Genomic DNA, 22,059 nt, shown 5'->3' with positions numbered 1-22,059 from the left:
TGATGGCAGTGATTATTTTTGTGAACACAGAATAGAAGATTTTAAAATATTCTTTTAAACCCTGGAGTTTTCATAGAATAAAACAGTAGGGTTAAATATGCTAATATGCTGTGGCCTACATACTGAAATAGGACTGATGAAATATTTTGGCTGCAGCATGTCTATGAATACTTAAAAGTTGTGTAACTCAGGAGATTTAAGGAAGATGGTGAGGGATTAATTTAAAGCATTTGGTCATAAGAGAATTACTTCTATCAAAATGTAAGATTAACATTTTGCTTTTCAAAAATAAAACATGTCTGTATCCCTTTGTATGAAATATATATTCCTTTTAAAATGAGGAAAGCTCAGTAGAATTTTAGCTTTATATTGTTGTTCTGTTTGTCCTCTGTTCTCAAAGAGGACTATGACATCAAGGAGATGATGACATGACTTGCAACTGACTTTGATTGGAGTGAGGGAGGGCTGTTCAAGGTCACCAGCCTCACTTTCTCTTCCAGAGCCATCTGGGTCCGGTGGTGAGATATAGATCAGGATGACTGGAGATAGCCCAGGATGCCGTGGGAGACCTTGACCTTTTTTAAGCTAAGGTCTTTTCAGGTTCTCACTTTGAGTAAGGTAACACCCATTCAGTGAATAGGTCTCTTTAAGAAGTGAGTCAAGTGAGTCAAGCTCCTTTAATTAAAAAAAAAAAATCAAACCAGATGGGGAAGACTCTCAGGGTTGCTGGCCAAAAGAGAAACAGTTACTATTTTCATTCACTCTGAGCAAAGAGGGCCCAAAAAAGAACCATGAAGTGGTGTTTGGGTAGAAACCTAGTGTTATCGTGCATATCTTTGACGCAGTGACACCACTGTCAGGCCTATGCCCCAAAAAGACAAATGAGGAAATGGTTATATATGTACAAACGTTTATATCAATTCTCACCTTTGGAAAGAAATAGTTGAAAATTAAGGAGGTGCCCCTCTTTGAGGAAATGACTGAACAAATTATGGGGTATGAATGTAAGCAAATATTCCTGTGCCATAAGAAATAATGAAGAGGACAGTTTCAAGAAAAACCTGTATATACCTATATGAACTGATACAGAGTGATGTGAGTAAAGCCAGGAGAACAATTTATAATATAATAACATTGTAAAAATGAACAATTTTGAAAGATGAGCACAATGATTAACAGAATGATGAAACATGATTCCAGAGGATGTAATGAAGAAAGGTACTTTCCTTCTGACATAAAGTAGGTAATAAGACTAAATATGCAGAATGATACATGTTTTAACTTGATCAGTATGAGAACTTGTTTTGCCTGATTATACATGTTTGTTATGATTTTTTTTTCCTGTTCAGAGAGAGGTGGAAAGGAGAGAAGATGATAAGTGCTTGTTAATTAAATTTTTTTAAAATGTTATATAAATTGTTATTTTGGTTCTGTTCACTTTATAATGCATCAGTCCATATAAGTCTTCTAGGTTTCTCTGAAACAGTTTCTTTTATCATGTTTAATGTACATAGTATTCCATTATACTTATACTGTAACTTGCTCAACCATTTCCCCAATTGGTGGTCACCCCCTTATTTTCCAGTTATTTGTCACTACAGAAAGAGCTGCTGTGAATATTTTTGTACATATGAGTCCTTATCCTTTTTCATTGATCTCTTGGGCATAGGTCCAGTAGTGGTATTGCTATGTCAAAGGTAAGTATGCTACCCAACCCTTCCATTGTGCTCTTTGGAATATCTGTTCCATAGATAACAAACTTGCTTTCATTTTAAACTTTTTCTTTTCTCACTGCTTCTATCTTCTTGAACTCACTGCATATCTCCTCTCACTTGTATGTCTAAACTCCTCGAAAAGGCTATCTACAATCAGTGTGTCCACTTCTCCCCCTTGACTTTCTTCTTAATTCTCTTCAATCTGGTTTCTGATTCATTCAACTGAAATTATTCTCTTCAGAGTTACTGTTAATCTCTGAATTGTGAATTGTACATGACCTTTTCTCAGTCCTAGTCCTTCTTGACCTCTCTGCAGCTTTTGATTCTGTCAGTCACCCTCTTCTGCTTGATACTCACTTCTCTCTAGGTTTTTGTGATACTGCTCTCTCAGTTCTTCTGCCTTTCTGACCACTCCTCAGTCTCCTTTGTTGATCTTCATCCAGTTTATGCCTTCTTACTATTGATATCCCCTAAAACTCTGTTCTGAACCTTTTTACTTTCTATACTATTTCATTTGGTAATCTCATCAGCTCCCATGGATTCAGTTATCATTTGTATGATGATTCTCAGATTTATATGTCTGTCCCTAATTTCTCTCCTAACCTCCAGGCTTGCATCTCTAGCTGCCTATTTGAGCATAATGAACTCAGTGTCTGATAGACATCTTAAATTCAGCCTGTTCAAAACTAAACTCTTTGTCTTCCCCCTCAAGCTCTCCCCTCTTGTGAACTTCTCTATTAATGTCAATGGGCACTACCATCCTCCCAGTTACCCGGGCTCACAAATTAGGTATCTTCTTAAACTTCTCACTCCCTCCATATCCAATCTTTTGCCAAATCCTGTAAGTTCTAAGTTCTAAAGTCTCTCCTCTGATACTGCCACTGTCTTGCTGCACACAGCCCTCATCACCTTATGCCTAGATTATTGCAATAGCAATTGGTCTCCTTGCATCAACTCTCTCTCCTACTCTACTACACCCTGCACTCAGTTATCAGATTGTTCTTCTTAAAGTTTAGATCTGACCATATCACCTCTTACCCCACTATTCCCTTTTCACCTCCAGGATCAAATCATCTATTTGGTGTTTAAAGTATTACCTGACTGTTCTTTTACTAGCTGTCCTCCATCCTGGGAATTTTGTCCCACCGCACCCTCTACCTCTTGGTCTCCCTGGTTTCCTTCAAGTCCCACTCCAAATTCCTTCTTCTACAAAAAAATCTTTCCCTGTCTCTCTTTGTGCTAGTTCCTTCTCTCTATTGATTATCTCTAATTTATCATGTATATCTTGTTTGTACATAGTTGTTTGCATATAGTCTCACCCATTAGCCTGTAAGCTCCTTGGGTACAGGGAATGTGTTTTGCCTTTCTTTATATTCCCAGTGTTTTAGCACACTGCTTGGCACATAGTATGTGAGTGGTGCTTAATAAATACTTGTTGACTTACTGTTTAGTAAGTTTTGGGGCATATTTCCAAACTACTTTCCAGATTCACTGTCCACTTCACAGCTCCACCAAGGATGTACCTGTTTCCCTTCAGCTTCTCCAACATATGTCATTTTCCTTGTTTGTCAGCTTTACCTATCTAATGGGTATAAGGTAGAACTAGACAAATTACTGGTTTTTGGAAATTGAGGTTTCTGTTTTGGTTTTGTGCCATTTTTATTTTGGAATGGGTAAGATAATGAAATCCTGTTTCTCGTAGTAGAAATATAACATGGAAAAAATTTCGTCTTAAGAGTCTTTTTTCCATATGCAAATATCTTAGTCTCCTCTTAAGTGAACTTGATGTTAAGGAAAGAGAATTTTTTAAACTAACATATAGTCATTACATTCTCTATATACCTAATGAAATTAAATGAAATAACACTTTATTTCCCTTTTTAAAGAATATCAAAGAAGATTTATTTAATTCACTTAAAAGGTAACTGTTCAAGATACAGTAATTTATGTCTTAAACATTCAAAAACTCTAACTTCTGTGTTCTGTTACTAGGAGCTTTGTCAGTGTCGACCTGGTGAAGGAAATTGTTCATGTTGTAAAGAGTGTATGCTTTGCCTGGGCACTCTTTGGGATGAATGCTGCGATTGTGTTGGTAAGTTGACATTTGGTTGTCTTATTAATATTGTCTGTATCACAATATTTTGGCTTGAAAGACAATTATAGGGTTGTTTAGTTCATATTCTTTGCTTTATAGGTAAAACTAAAAGGCTTCCTGAGTTGAGAGTGTATAATTTCACTCAATAACCTTTTCCAGTATTCAGTAATACATAAAAGTCATTCCATAAAACTTAACTCAAAACTTTCATGCTGTAATTTTTTTTTACTTTATTTGTCATAGAGATAGATAACAGATGAACTTTGGAAGATGTAATTGTTTAAATCACCAAGCATTTATTTTGAATCCTTCTCACTTCCCTTTTAAAAAAAAAAAACCAAAACCCCTCCAACAAATAAGCATGGTCAAGCAAAACAAATGCAGAGGAAAAAACAAGATTTGTTGTTGTTGTTTGTTTGTTTGTTTTCAAAAGGGATAGGTAGAAGGATTGCCAGAAAGAAAAACAAAAGAAAGAAATGAAGAAGAACATGCTGAGTGTTAGTGGCATAATGATTATTTATAGCATACCTTGTAGTGGTGGAAAGCAAAGAATATACTGATTCGTCCTCCTTAATCCTGTATATTTGGGGCCATATAAGGCAAGGAATAGTCAACTTTGGAGAAGGTGGCAAGAAATGAAGTACCTTCGGGTGAAAGTTAGGTTTCTGGGAGAGCCAGAAGATAGGCCTGTGAAAGGCAGAAATCTAGGGTGACCATTTGTTAACAATAAAGTCATTATTCAAGAGTGGAAGGAAGGGGTAAGCAGAAGGGACATAGGGACTAGAGAAGGAGGGCTGAGTTGAATAAGAATAAGAATAAATACTAGGAGAAAAAGATTTCCCTTAGGTAGACTATAATTCTTAATTATGAAGGATAGAAAAGTAGGAGGTAGAAATTTGTCAACTGTAGGGTAGGAAAGAGTGCCAAGTATGGAGAAGACCTTTTCTTATCTTCCAGGTGGAGTCCCATAAATTGTATGTGGGGGTTAGGGGGAAAGGGAGGGGAGGCAGGGAATAATTTAATCTCTCTAGGGTATAGTTTTCTCATCAGTAAACTGAGGGTGTTGGATTAGAGTAACTTTAGAAAGACTAAATTTCCATACCAAAATATTATCAACCTAAGTTTATTATCTTCCCCAGAGCTTAGCCCATTGCACATAATAAGTACTTAATATATTATATTGTTGGTGGAATTATGAACTGATCCAACCATTCTGAAGAGCAGTTTAGAACTATGCCCAAAGGGCTGTAAAACTGCATACCCTTTGACCCAGCAATAGCACTGTTAGGTCTGTATCCCAAAGACATCTAAAAAAAAAGGGAAAGGGGGCAGGTAGGTGGTGCAGTGAATAGAGCTCTGACTTTGGAGTCAGGAGGACCTGAGTTCAAATCCAGCTTCAGACACTTAACACTTACTAGCTGTGTGACCATGGGCAAGTCGCTTAACCCCAATTGCCTCACAAAAAAAAAAAAAAGGAAAAGGGTCTAATGTACAAAAAATATTTATAGTAGCTCTTTTTGTGGTGGCTGAAAATTGGAAATTGAAGGGATGCCCATAAATTTGGGAATGGCTAAACAAGCTGTGGTATGTGTTTGTAATGAAATATTATTGTATTATAAGAAATGACAAGCAGGATTGTTTCAGAAAAACCTGGAAAGACTTACATGAACTCATGCATAGTGAAGTGAACAGAACCAAGAGAACTTTAACACAGCAGCAGCAATATTATTCATTGAAGAACTGTGAATGACTTAGCTATTCTTAGCAATACAATGATCCAAGAAAATCCCAAAGGACTAATGATGAAGCATACTATCTACCTCCATTATTGATGCTGTAGGACACAGAGAACATGATTACAGGCACCTCTTAGGCAGACTGTGCTGTTCTGATTGTTGCTGCTGGTGTCGGTGAATTTGAAACTGGTATCTCTAAAATGGGCAGTCCTGTAAATATACCCTTCTGGCCTACAAACTAGATGTGAAACAACTGATTGTTGGTGTCAACAAAATGGAACCCCCTCCTACAGCCAGAAGAAATATGAGAAAATTGTTAAGGAAGTCAGTACATATAATAAAAAACTGGCTACAACCCTGACAGTAGCTTTTGTGCCAATTTCAGGTTGGAATGTTGACAACATGCTGGAGCCAAGCTTTAATATGCCTTGGTTGAAGGGATAGAAAGTCACTTAGAAGGATGGCAATTCTGATGGAACTACATTACGTGAAGCTTTAGGTTGCAGCCTGCCACCAACTCATCACCTGACAAGCCCTTGCATCTACCCTTCCAAGATGTGTACAAGATTGTTGATATTGATACTGTAAATTTTGGCCAAATGGAGACTAATGTCCTAAAACCAGACATTGTGGTCACCTTTGCCCCAGTCAGTATTACAACTGAAGTTAAAGTCTGTTGAAATGCACCATGAAACTTTGAATGAGGTTCTGCCTGGGGATAATGTTGGTTTCAGTGTCAGAAAAGTGTCTGTCAAAGATATCCACTGTGGTAATGTGTCTGCTAATAGTAAGAATGCCACCCATGGAAGCAGCTGGCTTCACTGCCCAGGTCATTATCCTGAACCATCCAGTCCAAATCAGTGCTTCCTATGCACCTATTCTGTTTTTTGCTGTTTTTTTGTTTTTGTTTTTGTTTTTAGGCAATTGGGGTTAAGTGATTTGCCCAGGGTCACACATCTAGTAAGTGTCAAGTGTTTGGTCTGAGGCCAGATTTGAACTCAGGTCCTCCTGACTTCAGGGCTGGTGCTCTATCCACTGTGCCGCCTAGCTGCCCCCCTATGCACCTGTACTAGATTGTCACACTGCTCACATTTCTTGCAAATTTGCTGGACTGAACAAGATTAATTGTTGTTCTGGTAAGAAGCTGGAAGATGGCCCTAAGCTCCTGAAATCCAATGATGCTGCCATGGTTGGCATGATTCCAGGCAAGCCCATGTGTGTGGAGAGCTTCTCTGATTATCCTTCTCAGGGTCATTTTGCTGTTGGTGATATGAGGCAGACCATTGCAGTTGGTGTCATCAAGGCAGTTGACAGGAACGCTACTGGAGCTTGCAGGATCACAAAATCTGCTCAGAAGGCTAAATGAATATTCAGTACAACACCTGCCACCCCAGTCTTAATCAGTGGTGGAAGATTGGTCTCTGAAATGTTTTCTCAATCGACCATTTAAGTTTAATAGTAAAAGACTAGTTAATGATTACAATGCATCATAAAGCTTCAAGAGGAAAGGAATGTTTTTGTAGACCTTTTGTTTCGTGGCAGTTTCAAGTTATTAGTTTTTAAAATCAGTAATTTTAAATGGAAGCAACTTGACCAAAAATTTGTCACAGAATTTTGAGACCATTAAGAAAGTTTAATATGGAGGAGGAAAAAAGATCAGCCCAGATTCCAGAGGAGCATTGATGAGGAATGTTGCCCACTTCCTGATAGAGAAGTGATAAGCTAATATACAGAATGAGAGACACATTTTTAGCCATGGTTAACACGGTCATTTATTTTGCTTGACCATACTTATTTGTTGGAGGAGTGTTTTGGTTTTTTTTTCTTTTTCTTTTTTTTTTTTGGTGAGGCTATTGGGGTTAATTGATTTGCCCAGAGTCACACAGCTAGTGAGTGTTATGTTGGGGTGTTTTTTTAAGGGAAGTGAAAAGGATTAAAAATAAATGCTCCATAATTGAAACAGTAAGATTTAATTTTAAAAGATTCTGGAAACCATATTTTTTTTAAAAATCTTGACAAGCTGGGGTATATTGAAAGTAGGAACACAGGGATGGCAAGTCCATATTTTATCTCTTGATCTAACTACATGACTAGTCTATAACCTTTTCTGGTCATACATCTCTCTAATGATAGCTTTTGTATCACTTTTTGCATATAATTTGTAATTGGTAACACTTTGGCCTATTTATGCCACCATGTATCTCTCCATTATCTTCTGGTTGATGGCATCTTGAAGATCATGAAATTCCATGATACATAGCCATGTACCAGTTGCCACTGATATAGTGGTTTATTTCTTTTAATTCTCAAAACAACCCTGAAAGGTAAGGGCTATTATTATCATCCCCATTTTATAGATGAGAGAACTGTGCCTGAGGGATTAAGTTACTTGCTGAGGGTCACAGAGAATGTCTAAGATAGGCTGTAAACCTAGGGCTTTTTGACTCCAATTCTAGTTCTGCCGCTCTAACTCCACACAGCTGCACTGCAGAAGTGATGACACAAAGATGAGGTCTAGTGGAAGAGCACATTAAGAGTGCTGCATCATTTTCCAAATGCAATAAAAAAAGATCTCTTTTTCCACACTCTTCACTGTTGCCTATGCAAGATATAGCTACGAATGAACTAATTCAATGAGCTTTTCACTAATTTTATTTTATTATTTGGTCAATATGCATTCCTCACTGACCTGGTTTTTCCTGTGTGGATTGCTAAAGCAATTTATTTTGAGTCACCACAGGTTTTATTAAGAACCCTTTTTAACAGATGAGAAAACTGAGGTACAAAGAGAATAAGTAACATGCCTAGGGTCACATAGCTAGCAGTGGTAGGGCTACTTGAACCCATGTCTTGTGATTAAATCTAGCTCTACTTACTGCAATCACCTTTTTTTTAAAAATTATATTATGTTATGGAAATGCTTGTTTTATTCCATAAATTAAAAATAAAATAAATTTTAAAAAATAACATCTAGCATTTATACGGTGCTTAAAGGTTTGTAATGCGCTTAACAAATATCTCATTTTATCTTCACAATAACCCTGGCAGGGAGGTGCAATTATTAGCCCAATTTTACAGATAAGAAAACTGAGACAGAGAACGTTTAAATGATTTGCCCAGGATCACACAGACCAGATTTGAACTCAGGTCTTCCTGACTCCAAGTCCAGCACTCTATTAATTATAACACTTAGTTGCCTCTATTACACTTTTATACTATTATTTATCCTGACAATCCTACTTATCTGATAGTAGAAGCACATCAGAAGACACAAATGAGAAGTACAGTGGGGGCAGAAGTATCTTGCAGGAGAGGCAGGTACAAGGACACCAACTAGGAGTGTCCAATGACTACTTGACAATGAGAGGAGCCAGGAAAAAAAATAAAAACCGTAATGAGTAGACAAAAATACTAAAAAATCATAGAAGTCTGTAATGTATTTGCTACAAATACATAATTCAACATTTTGTATACTTAAATAGTATTGTAATAGATGTTAGTAATGACCTCAAATCATCAAGAACAAGCTGAACGAGACTGATTAAGCTTTGTTTAAAGAAACAAGGAAATGTATACTACATTTCTACACTTTTAAAAGATTTATTGTGCATAACAAACCTAATCCTCTTTATACAAGTCATCCCTTCAATATTTAAAGACAGAAATCCTGAATTCTTTGAGTGTTCAGTTCTCCAAGCCGTATGACCCCAGTTCTTTGATCCACTGATGCTTAGATGGTATGGCTTTAAGTTCCCTTGCCATCCCTGTGTTCCTACTTTCAGTATACCCCAGCTTGTCAAGATTTTTAAAAAAATATGGTTTCCAGAATCTTTTAAAATTAAATCTGTTTCAATTATGAAGCATTTATTTTTAATCCTTTTCACTTCCCTTAAAAAACACCCCAACATAACACTCACTAGCTGTGTGACTCTGGGCAAATCAATTAACCCCAATAGCCTCACCAAAAAAAAAAAGAAAAAGAAAAAAAAACAGCACAACTTAAACACAGATCCATCTAGAAGTTTTGGAAGAAATGAAGCAAGTTTAAAAAAAAAACTGAAAAAAAACCCTGAAAATTATCTTAAAAACCAAAAGACAGCATTAGAGGAAAAAATTGGAGGGGGAGGGATGAGAGCAAGTAAAGAGGTTGAAAGAGAATTTAACAGTTTGGAACAAAAAGGTACAAAACCTCACCCAAGAGGGGAAATCCTTCAAAATTAGAATAAAAAATAGAAGATGATAATGACTCCATTGAGATAGGAAATATTATAATATAGTTGAAGCATTAAAAAAGAAAAGAAAAATGCAAAATATGTCAACAACAGCAAAATTTTAACCTAGAAAGTAGATAGAAGAAAATTTAAGAATCATTAATTGAACTGAAAACCATGATTGCCCCCACAAAAAAAGAAGCTTTGAATTTCAAGAAATCATCCCCCCAAAAAAACAGCCCTGCTCTGATCTTTTAGATGTAGAGAACAAAGTAGAAGTAGAATCCATAGGTCATTTTCTGAAAAAACCCCAAATTAAAACTCCCAAGAATATTTGTTAAGTCATTTTTCAGTCATGTCCAACTCTTTGTGACCTCATTTGGTGTTTCTTGGCAAAAATACTGGAGTGGTTTGACATTTCCTTCTCAAGTCTGTTTTACAGATGAGGAAACTGAGGTAAATGGAGTTAAATGACCTGCCCAGGGCCACACAGCTAGTGTCTGCGGCTAGATTTGAACTCAAGTCTTGACTCCGGGCCTAGTGCTCTATCTATTACTCCACCTAGCTGCCTCAGAACTTACAGGTCAAAGAAAAAAAAGGAATACTTCAAGCAGCCAGAAGAAAGAATTCAAATACCAAGGAGCCACAATTAAAATGACAAAAAATTTAGCTGTCACCTTTATGAAGAAATAGAAAACTTGTAATGTGATATTCCAGAAGGCAAATGATACAGCCTTATGGTCAAGAATAATTTACTGAGAAAAATTGAGTATAATCCTACAGGAGAAAAAAAATGACTCTTCAATGAATTAGGGGATATCTAAGCATTACTAAAGAAAAGACCAAAATTGAATAGAAGCTTTGAAATATAAACAAGAGAATCAGAAGTATAAAAAGGTAAACATGAGTCACCATATTAGACATTTAAAAAAAAAGGATAAACTGCTTACATTCAAATATAGAAAGATGATATATATGTCTCCTCAGAGCTCTATCGTCATTAGGGGTTATAGAGAGAGTATAATTAGACAAGGTGCCTGGAAATGGGTCTGCTGTATTTTGATGATCTTAACAGAATAGAAAGGGAAGAGAACTGGACTGGGGGAGGGAGCCCTTGAGGAAGGATAGGTGAAATAAATGTTACATGATTAGGGTGCAAAAATAGAAGTCTGTACAAACAAGGAAGAAGGGGTTGGGGTGGAGTGGGCAACACAAACCCCGGTCTCCTCAAAACTAGAAGAATACACAACAGAGAAGGAGACAGAAATACATTTTCCTCAACAGAAACAACAGGGAAAGAAGAAAATAAGAGGGAGAGTAGGTTAAGGATAGTATTAGTCATAAGCAAAACAAACTCTTTTTTTTTTTTCAGCCAAAGACAAGGTTTATTAAAAATCCGCCATATTAGCCAGACTCTTGAGGAATCTGAGAGTCTGTGAGATATTGGCTAGATTTTAGGAATCTGAGCCAAAACAAACCTTTGAAGAGGGGACAGGAAACAAAGAGAAGAAAAAATGTAAGAGAATTAAGATGGAGGGAAGTACACATTCATAATTGAATGTGAATGGGATGAACTTACCCATAAAACAGAAGAGGATAGCAGAATGGATTAGACAGCAGACTCCAACAATATGTTTACAAGAAATACGCTTGAAACAGAAAGATGTGCATAGAGTTAAAATAAAAATCTGAAATAAAGTCCGTTATGCTTCAGCTGATGTAAAAAAAAAAAAAAAAGGTAGTCATGATCTCAGATAAATCAATGGCAAGAATGAACTCAATCAAAAGAGATAAACAACAAAACTACATTTTGCTGAAAGGTACCAGTGAATTAATGGATAATGAATTAATTCAATAGAAAATACCGGTACTACATATTTACACCAAAAAACTGTTGTTATTGTTCAGTTGTGTCTGACTCTTCATGACCCCATTTGGGGTTTTCTTGGCAAAGATACATGGAGTGGTGTGCCATTTCTTTCTACAACTCATTTTATAGATAAGGAAACTGAAGTAAACAGGGTCAAGTGACTTTCCCAGGGTCATACAGCTAGTAAGTGCCTGAAGCCAGATTTCAACTCATAAAGAGGAGTCTTTCTGACTCCAGGTTCAGCACTCTATTCATTGAGCCATCTAGCTGCCACACATCAAATAATATGGTATCTAAATTTTTACATGAACAGTTAAATAAGATATAGGGGAGAAATAGACAGTAAAATTGTAAGAGTAGTGGACCTTAGTTTGCCCACTCAGATCTAGATAAATCCAACAAAAAACTAAATTCAGAAGAAATGAAGGGGGACAGCTAGGTGGCACAGTGGATAGAGCATTGGCCCTGAAGTCAGGAGGACCTGAGTTCAAATTCCGCCTCAGACCAAACACTTGACACTTACTAGCTGTGTGACCTTGGGCAAGTCACTTAACCCTAATTGCATAAAAATAAAATAAATAAATAAGAATTTTAAAAAAGAAGATAAAAAAGAAATGAAGGACTTGAATAGACTTTTAGAAAACTTAGATATGATTGATCTCTGGAGATTATTGAACGAGATAAAAACAATCATTAAATCATTAAAAGTAATGACAAAAATGGGGCAACTAGGTTGTGCAGTGGATAAATAGTGGGCCTGGAGTCAGGAAGATTCATCTTCATGAATTCAAATCTGGCCTCTGACACTTACTAGCTGTGTGACCGTGGGCAAGTCACTTCACCCTGTTTGCCTCAGTTCTTCATCTGAAAAATGAGGTGGAGAAGGAGATGACAAAGCACTCCAGTATCTTTGCCAAGAAGACCCCAAATGTGGTCAAGAAGAGTTGGACACAACTGAAATTTACTGAACAACAACAACAACGACAACAATGAGACAACATACCAAAATTTGGGGGATGCAGCCTAAGTAGTACTTAGGAGAAATTTTATATCCTTAAACCTGTGAGTCAATGAAAGAGAAATAGATTAATGATTTTTTTAAAACCCTAGAAAATGAAAAAATTAAAAACCCCAATTAAGCCACAAAATAGAAATCATCATAATAAAAGGAGAGATTAACAAAACTGAAAGCAAAAAACATAACCAGTATAAAAAATGAAAAACGTAAATTCATAATCAATGATTAAACAAAAGAAGCTATTAGGAACTTTTTTTGCCCAATTTTATGATCTTAGGTCTTCTGTAAAACATAAGATGCAATTGAATTGAATGAACATTTACAAAAATATAAGATGCTCAGATTAATAGAACCAGACAACAGTCTTAGAAAAAGAAATTGAATAAGGCATAAATGAACTCCCAAATTTAAAAAAAGACCAGATAGATTTGTAAGCAATTTCTATCAAATATTTAAAAAAATTTTCTAATATGTAAATTATTTTTTAAAAATAGGAAGACCTACAAAATTTCTTCTGTGATACATATATGGTCTTGTTACCTAAAGCAGAATGTCAAAATGGGAAGAAAGCTATAGGCTATCCACAGTGAATAATGATGGAAAATTTATAAACAAAATATTAGCAAGGAGAATACAGCAACATATCACATAGATTACGTTCTATGAGCAGGCTGGATTTATACTAGAAATGCGGCTGGTTCAATATAAGGAAAACTTTTTTAAAAAATTGACAAGATTAATAACAGAATAACAAAAATCATATGATTGTATCACCAAATGCAGAAAAGGATTTTGATAAGATATGTTATCCAGGCTTGTTAAAAATATTAAAAAACATTGGAATAAATGGATCTTTCCATCTTGTGAAAAATAATATCTAAATCCAAGAGCCAGCATTATTTGTAAATCATGGTAAACTAGAGAGCTTTCCAATAAAATCAGATGTAAAACACGTCTATCAATTATCACCCTTACTATTCCATTTGGGCTAGAAAGTCTATTGCAATAAGACAAGACACGGACATTGAAGGAATAAACATTGAAAAGAGGTGACATAATTTGCTTAGAGAACTCTAGAGAATCTACCAAAGACTAAAGCATTCAACAACTTTAGCAGAGTGGCAGAATATAAAATAAACTCACATAAGTCATCAGCGTTCCTATGTATTACCAACAAAATCCCATAGTAAGAGATAGAGAAATTCTACTTGAAATAACTACAGTCAGTATGAAATACTTGGGAATCTACCTACCAAGACACATAGGAACTATATGAACACAATTATAGAACACTCTTTACACACACACACACACACACACACACACACACACACACAAAAGAAAATGACAAATACTGGAGGAACTCTAGGAAAACAAGTACATTAATGCAGTGTTGGTGGAAATATGAATTGGTCTAGAGCACCGGCCCTGAAGTCAGGAGGACCTAAGTTCAAATGCCACCTCAGACCAAACACTTGACACTTACTAGCTGTGTGACCCTGGGCAAGTCACTTAACCCCAACTGTCAAAAAAAAAAAGAAGAAGAAGGAAATATGAATTTATCTGGTCATTCTGAAAAGCATTTTGGAACTATGCCCAAAAAAACTATTAAATTATACATACCTTTTAACCTAGTGATATCACTATTAGGTCTGTACCCCCAACAAAATCAAAAGAAAAAGACTTGTATATACAAAAATATTTTTAATAACTTTTTGTAGTGGAAATGAATTGGAACCTGAGAGTTTGCCCATCAATTAAGAAACGGTTGAACAAGTTGTGATATACGAATGTGTTAGAATATTATTGTACTCCAAGAAATAAGGGTATGGTTTCAGAAAAACCTGGGAAGACTGTTATAGACTGATGCAGAGTGATGGGAGCAGAACCAGGAAAACCATTTATACAGTCAGTAACAAAAGATACACAACATTGAAAAACTTAGGAACTCTAATCAGCAGAATGACCATTCACAATTCCAGAGGACCCATGATGCTACCCACCTCCTGATAGAGGTGGCTGGTGGACTCGAGTGGAGATTGCCCTTTTTTTTTTTTTACATGGTCAGTATAGGAATTCATTTTGTTTACCCATACATGTTTGTAACAGGGATTTTGTTTCTCTGGGGATGGGAACATATGGGAAAGACAAAAGGTAGATCTTCATGATAATAAAATAAAATTTAATTTTTCAAAAGACCCACACTCCCCCAAAAGAATGAAGCACTCTAGAAATCTGTGTCTATGTATGTGTGTGTACAAATATGTATGTATTATGTATATTAAGTTGAGCAATAATTACCAGGATATAAAGTCACTATATTCATTATTTCATGTTTGTGTATAATAGTTGGAAGTATTATTTTCCATTTTTCAGAGGCTGATTCCGCTAAGTTTTTTTAAAGTATATTGTATTTTGTAGCTATCTTTCTTTAAGAAAATTTATGCATATCACAATTTTATTTAGTTCAGGTTTCCTTCACAGTGCCCCTGCTATAAAAGATGCATTTGATGGAATACATGTGTCAGATTTGGTGTGCCAAGATTTAATTCTTTATGGATTTTTTTGTATTCTGTTTTGCCTAAGACATATGGTCAATTGAAATGTTTGCAGTTGTGATTCTGACGTGCACTTGAGAATACAGAAGATTCAAATCATATGTGCTTATTTGGATCCCTTTTTAAAATATTTATGCTTTGATTTAGAAGACTGATAAGCAGTAAGCTGAGCTGTACTACTGGGACAAAGAGTCATTAGTTTTTGCATAATGGAAATAAAACCTTTTCTTCCTATTTATATTTTCAACAAGAGCAGCTGCTAAAAATCCATTATGCTATGGAATCATTAAAATCTAGTTGCCATATTAATAATATAAAATATTACATATTTTTGCCAGTTACTTTTCTTTCAAACTAAGCTGTGTTTATTTAATTTTGTGCTATTAAAAGAAAAAAACTGGAAGAGAATAACTATCCATTAACTTAATGTTTTCTTGAACGAAGTGTTTATCTTCAGTGTTAAACCTATTTTAAAAAGAAAAAAAATAGAAAATTCTGCCATTATGATAATTCTGCTGCATTCCTTGTTTGTCATTCGTTTGATTTTGTAATACCTTCTTATTATTGCTACCAGACAACTAAAAAAATAATTAATTGCTTTTATACTTTTTGAATATTTTACAAAACTCCTAGAGGCAATCACTGCTTAATTATCACAGAAACAGGTTAGGAATCATGGTGTAACCATTTGATTATGATCTGTTTGTGCTATAGTAATCTAAGGACTAGAGCCAATGTAATGACCTTTCTTTGGTTAATTTTATTTATATTTTAAAATTTTTAGCTCCATTGCCTGCTTTAGTTGATGACGTATGTTTGATATTATAAATTTATAGATTTATAAGATTGGCAAGGACTTTGAGAGGACACCAAGCCCTCTGTCTGTCTCTGACTGCTTTTTCAGACCTTTAGAGAAATTCTGTTATATTATCCTTCCACAGATATTATCATAAGAATATTAGTGAAGTATTCGAGTAGTTATTTTAAAGTATGTCTATATTATAGTGTTTAAGTTGCATAAATGCAGTTGTCCTATGACGAGTTGCAGCAATTCAGTGCAGAATTATATTAGATCAAAATCTCCATAGATAATTTCAAGTAGTTTGATGGGTATGGAATTGTATAAACAAATTAATTTATGTAGCATTGTTGTTTTTGTAATATTGGCTTGCCTACTCTTGAGGAATTACTATTGCTCCTGTTATTTAGATATGTCTTTATTTGTGCAAAGAGTTAACTGTCACAGTCAAGCTAGTATATATTAATAACTTCAAGAGTTGCGTTCAGTAAGGGACTGAGTATAACACTATCTTATGAAGACTCCTAAAAATTAAAAGGAATCCAAATCCATTGTTAACAATCTCAAACCCTCAGTTTTGAGAGATTGTAAAGGACAAAACTGAAAAATGAAAGTTACTGTGGTATCGGTTCAGGTTTTATATTAACCTTAACTCCTTAGTGGTACCTAGAGAGTCTCTAGAGCAGGAGCCCAAATCCTCTGTCTCTTCTCACATAGCCAGAGAAGCAGGACTCAGTTTCATTGTCATTATGCTGCCTCTCTACTGGTTGGGATAAGTGCTTCAGTCAGGTATGTGCTGCCTCTGGGGACATAACCAAAACTACATCTGTTTGTCTAGTGGTTTCTTGGAAGACTGTTTTTATGATAACCTTTATTTGTAATTAAGAGCAGCAGCAGCATCTCTGAGAAACCTTCTTTCAATAAATTTTTAGTGCATTGCTTTTTCATTTAGAAAATGGTCTCAATTTGAATTATAGCCCTGAAAACTCAATATGAGTCAACAGTGTGACATGGAAGCTAAAGAAGTTAATGCTATTCCTTGATTGCATTAAGAGATAAAGCGTGTCTGTAACAAGGACTGAAATAGATCTGCTTTACTCTACCCCAGAAGTACTGTGTTCAGTTTTGAGCATCACGTTTTAGGAAAGATGGAAACAGACTAGATGGAACATTTCCAGAAAACCAAGACTCCTGACAGCCCTAATTTATCAAAAAGAAAAAAACTCCAGGAACAGTAAGATTGAGTATTTTGAGATATGCAGGTGTATAAGCAGCACTCCGTGATGAAGATGATTTCTGGATCTAGTTACAAAAAACTAAAGAGTTTTGTCAGTTTCTTTGTCAGCCCCTAGATCTGTATCAATTGTTTCTTACCATATGGCCAAGGTAAAATGAATTCCTTCTGAAAATTTTAGTATAGGAGCAGCTAGGTGAAATAATGGATAGAGCACTGGGCCTGGAATCAGAAGAACCCAAGTTCAAATCCAGCCTTAGACGCTGTGTGCCCCTGGGCAAGTCACTTAACCTCAGTTTCCTCCAAAGACAAAGAAAAGAAAATTTTGGATATTACTAATTCTCTCTTATGCTCTGTGTCTTAAGAAACTCCCTAGGATATCCATAATGATTTAGAATATCCTCTGATAGAATTCACTCAGCATAGGAAATGTCAGATTTCTAATAGTCTATTTTGATTCACAAATAAAAAAATTAAAGTCTATTAAGAAAGGAGAATTGTTGTCTTAGCCATTTCATTGCTACTACAATTCTCTTGGATTCAGAGGCAAAATGTGGAGATGGAAGTGATATTAATTAGGGCTTTCCATTTGACCAGAATATGAAATGAGCAGCATGCTTACAACAATGTAGTCTCAAATATTGCAAAATACAGATTATCTTAATATTTGGTCTAGGAGTGCAGTTTAGACTAGCATATCTACCTTACAACATGATAGCAAGATTTCCTAATTCAGATAAAACTTCAGTTTTTAGAAATCTATTAAGATTATAAAAATTGTGTCATAAGAAAAAGGAATTGCCCACAGTTGCGGCTCAGAAAATAAACTCCTTTTTTTATTTCATTGCACCTTTTTCTGAAAATTAGTGCCTCTTCCAGTGCATTGTTGATGGAGCTTCGAATTGTCCAGTTACTTGTAAAAGCATTTGGAATTATCATCGAGTCAACACAAGTTTATTAAGTACTTACTGTGTACCAGGCACTGTGGATACAAGTACAACAAATCAAACAATCCCTTCTTACTATGAGCTTACATCCAAAGTAGGGAGATAACAAGTACATATAAAAATATATACATGGCATAAATATTATGTTAATAAATACGTATATGTATAACTTATTAATATAAGGTAGTTTGGGAGGGAGGTTACTAGCAGCTGAGGGGATCAGGAAAGGTTTCACTGCAGAAGATGGTACGTGAGCTGTGTGTTACAGAAAGAGTTGGATTCTTGGAGGCAGAAGTCAGGTGAGATTCAATCCAGGCCTGTACAAGGCACAAAGGTGGGAGATGGAGGGTCATGTATGAGGAACAGAGAAGGCCAGTCTGGCTGGATTGCACAGTATGAAAGAGAAATAATGTCCATTGAAGCTGGAAAGATAAGTTGGGGCCAAGTTGTATTGGTCTTTAAAAACTAAACAGAGGAGTTTATATTTTATCCTAAAGGTAATAGGAAGTCACTAGATTTGTTAGAGTAGAAAAGACATGCACTTGAAGAAAATTACTTTGGCAACAGTATGTAAAATGGATAGGAATAATGAGAAGCTTGAGGCAGGGAAACCAGTTAGAAGGGCGTTACAATAATCTAGTTAGGCTAAAGATGATGCAGGCCTGAACTAAGGTGATAATCATTTGAGTAGAGAGACAAGTGTGTCAGAATCAAGAAACATGAAGGTAGAAATGACTGAATTTGTTGAAGGATGGTGGTGTCTTTGACAGTAATAGGAAAGTTTGGAAGAATGAGAGTTTAGAGGAAAAAATAATAAGTTCAGTTAACTATGCAAATAAAATGGTTAAATATATAAGCCAAGAATTTCATTAATTAAAAAAGCTTCATATATACCAAAATATTTATAGTTGCATTTTTGTGCGTGTGAGAGTAAGGAACTAGAAACAAAGGAAAAGCCTATTGATTGGAGACTGGCTAAAAATAAATTGTGGTATATAAATGTAATGGAAAATTACTGTGCTTTAAAAAATAGATATAGAAAAGCATGGAAAGACTTTCAAGAATTGAGGCAAACTAATTAAGCAGAGGTAGAAAAACTATAAATTTTTACTATAATGTAAATTGTAAGAACTGCCTATAAACAAGCAAAAAAGGTTGCAGAATTAAAAAAAAAAAGCTAAAGAAGCTTGATCCCAAAGAACAGATATGAGAAGATACCTCCCTTCACTCTTTTCCAGAGGTGAAGGTATTTGGGAGTTCTGAGCTGCAGTGATCTAAGCTGATCTGGTGTCTGCACTAAGCTCAGAATTAATATGGTGAGGTCCCTCCCCTCACCCAAGTGGGAAGGCCATCAGATTGCTCAAGGTCGAGCAAACTGGCTTTGGTCAGAAACAGCAGGCTTCTGTGCCTATGAGAATGGGACTGATTGGTTTTGTGAGTGGCCTCTGCACTTCTAGCGTTAGCAGAATAGGGAGACCTAGTCTGAAAAAAATTAAAATAAAAAATTATTTGATCTAAGAGTTCTTTGAGAGGAAGAAATGGAAGATACAGGGAGAAATCTATGTTATATAAAAACAAAAGATATCAGTAAAAATCTGTTCTCAAAAATTAGTCCCATCTCTGTGTCCTTGATACAATGAAGGTATGATCACTCCATAAATCACAAAAATTTTGTTTTGCCATGAGATTAATAATAGTTTCTTCTTTTTTCTTGTCAGATTTTTACTTTAATTAAAGAAAATGGAGTCATAGCTTCCTTAAAGTTCAACAGCAACTTGTAGCTTTCTTTGTAAAATAAATCAATATTTAAATGTAATTAATAAACATAATTATATGAATAAACTATGCTTTTATATGTGCTTATTTTATGTGCCTTGTCAAAGGGATCTCGAGGATCATTTGGTCCAGCCTCATCATTTTTTAAATGAACAAACTTCCATTTTGTCAAAAGACTATTTTATGCTTAATTCTGTTCTGAATTACCTTTTATCTTCTTTGAAAATTGCTATAATCTCCCTGTTGTGGGTACCCAGAGTATAGTTTGTCATTCATGGATCCATTTTCTTTTAATTAATGAGAAACTGAATTTTTGTGTAACCAAACATTCTAGAATGAATAGTAAATTTTCTTCTTGGGGCTGTTGTGAACTTAAATTCTGCTGATCCTAAGACAAGTATTAATAGGCATGCATCACAGAACGTCACTCTCAAGCATCATTCTTTTTTTTTTTTTGGTAAGGCAATTGGGGTTAAGTGACTTGCCCAAGGTCACACAGCTAATACGTGTCAAGTGTTTGGTCTGAGGCTGGATTTGAACTCAGGTCCTCCTGACTTCAGGGCTGGTGCTCTATCCACTGCGCCACCTAGCTGCCCCTCAAGCATCATTCTTAATGCATTACAGTCAAACATAACTTTAAATCCTGCTAAAAACCTAAAACCCTGCTGTAATGAAGTTCCGCTGGTTGCCTATCTATCATATTGTTGCTATAGAATTCCTAATATAGTCACAGAATCAGTTAAGGAATTTAAGTTTATACTTTGTTATATAATAACTATTTTTCACGATGCAGAATCTTAAACATTACATTGATAGCCTAAACCTTATTAAAGTTGCCTTTAAGTAATTTACATATTTTTCTATCACACTTAGTCTGAGTATTTTTTAAATGTGCACAGACTTTCATTTCTCTTTTCTTTAGTAAGTTGCATAGTGGTGATATGTGCATAATAGATGGTCAATGAAAATATGTTAAATTAGTGAACTATCTATAAAATTCAAACTACATTCCTCCCCTGCTCTGCCTTTTTACAACCCCACCGCCCCTTTAAGTATAGGAAATATATGAATCAAAATGGTCTTACCTTTTAGTAGTTTTAATTAGATGATTGATGAAGAGGAGTACATTTGCCCTGAAGCTTATTCAGTTCAACAAACATTTATTAAACACCTACTGTGTGCAAGGAACTGGTCGATGAAACAGATACAGCTTTGTGGTAAAAGTCTCCTTCAAGGAGCCTAGATTTTAGTAAGCTATTAAGCAAGGAATCTAGTTGATTGTTGAAACATGAAGTATTATTTAACTTTGTAAAGTATAACATTGGAAGATATTCAAGTGTTGAACTTTGGAAATTAAATGTGATACATTAAAAATTCTTGATATTCTATTAGTTTAAAAAAAGTTCAACAAATTACTCTGTTTTCTTCTTCTTAGGTATGTGCAATCCTCGAAATTACAGTGATACACCTCCCACCTCAAAGAGCACTGTAGAAGAGCTTCATGAACCAATCCCATCTCTCTTTCGTGCTCTAACAGAAGGAGGCACCCAGCTGAACTGGAACATTGTTTCATTCCCTGTTGGCGAAGAACTTTCCCATCATGAGAATCTGGTTTCATTTTTAGAAACTGTGAACCAACCACACCACCAGAATGTGTCTGTTCCTAGCAACAATGTCCATACACCGTATTCCAATGACAAAGGTAACTAGCTAAGTGTTTTCTTTACAATTAAATAAGTTACTTAAATCTTCTCTTGCTTTTTACCCTGTCTACAAAGCATACATGCAGGTTACCATTAGGAACAAAGTTGAGGGAGAGATTGAATATTCATCCTTCTGTTTTGAGAATTGAAAGTTCTTGAGCAATTACTTGTCTTCTGTAAACATGGTCCTTGAATACTTAAAGGACTATTTCATGATGATGTAATCTATTTGTTAAAACATAATATTGTGGTGAAAGGTGCTTTGTAAGAAGGTAGGAGAACTGTATTTTGTTTTAAATTTCCTCACCAAAAACTAAATCCTTATCCCAGCCAGCTTTCTCTATAGATTGGTAAATAAAGGACTAATAATAATAATAATAATAATAATGATAACAAT

The 22,059-nt window shown here is 35.3% G+C and overlaps 1 protein-coding gene and 1 pseudogene across 1 annotated transcript in view; both read left to right on the top strand.

The window, feature by feature from the left end:
• The window catches only part of LOC114054208 (twisted gastrulation protein homolog 1), a 58,315-nt gene that overhangs the window by 22,043 nt on the left and 14,213 nt on the right, over positions 1 to 22,059 (top strand). Inside the window, exons 3-4 of the mRNA XM_027877379.1 lie at positions 3,708 to 3,807; positions 21,395 to 21,661. Of these exons, the coding sequence (XP_027733180.1) occupies positions 3,708 to 3,807; positions 21,395 to 21,661 (367 nt within the window). The remainder of the gene's footprint in view (positions 1 to 3,707; positions 3,808 to 21,394; positions 21,662 to 22,059) is intronic.
• LOC114054209 lies at positions 5,638 to 7,348 on the top strand (annotated as a pseudogene).

This window comes from Vombatus ursinus, unplaced genomic scaffold (assembly GCF_900497805.2).
Source record: "Vombatus ursinus unplaced genomic scaffold, bare-nosed wombat genome assembly UNPS02014812.1, whole genome shotgun sequence".
Taxonomy (NCBI): domain Eukaryota; kingdom Metazoa; phylum Chordata; class Mammalia; order Diprotodontia; family Vombatidae; genus Vombatus; species Vombatus ursinus.
Note: the sequence above shows the minus strand (reverse complement) of the source record. Positions and strands in the feature narration are given on the sequence as shown.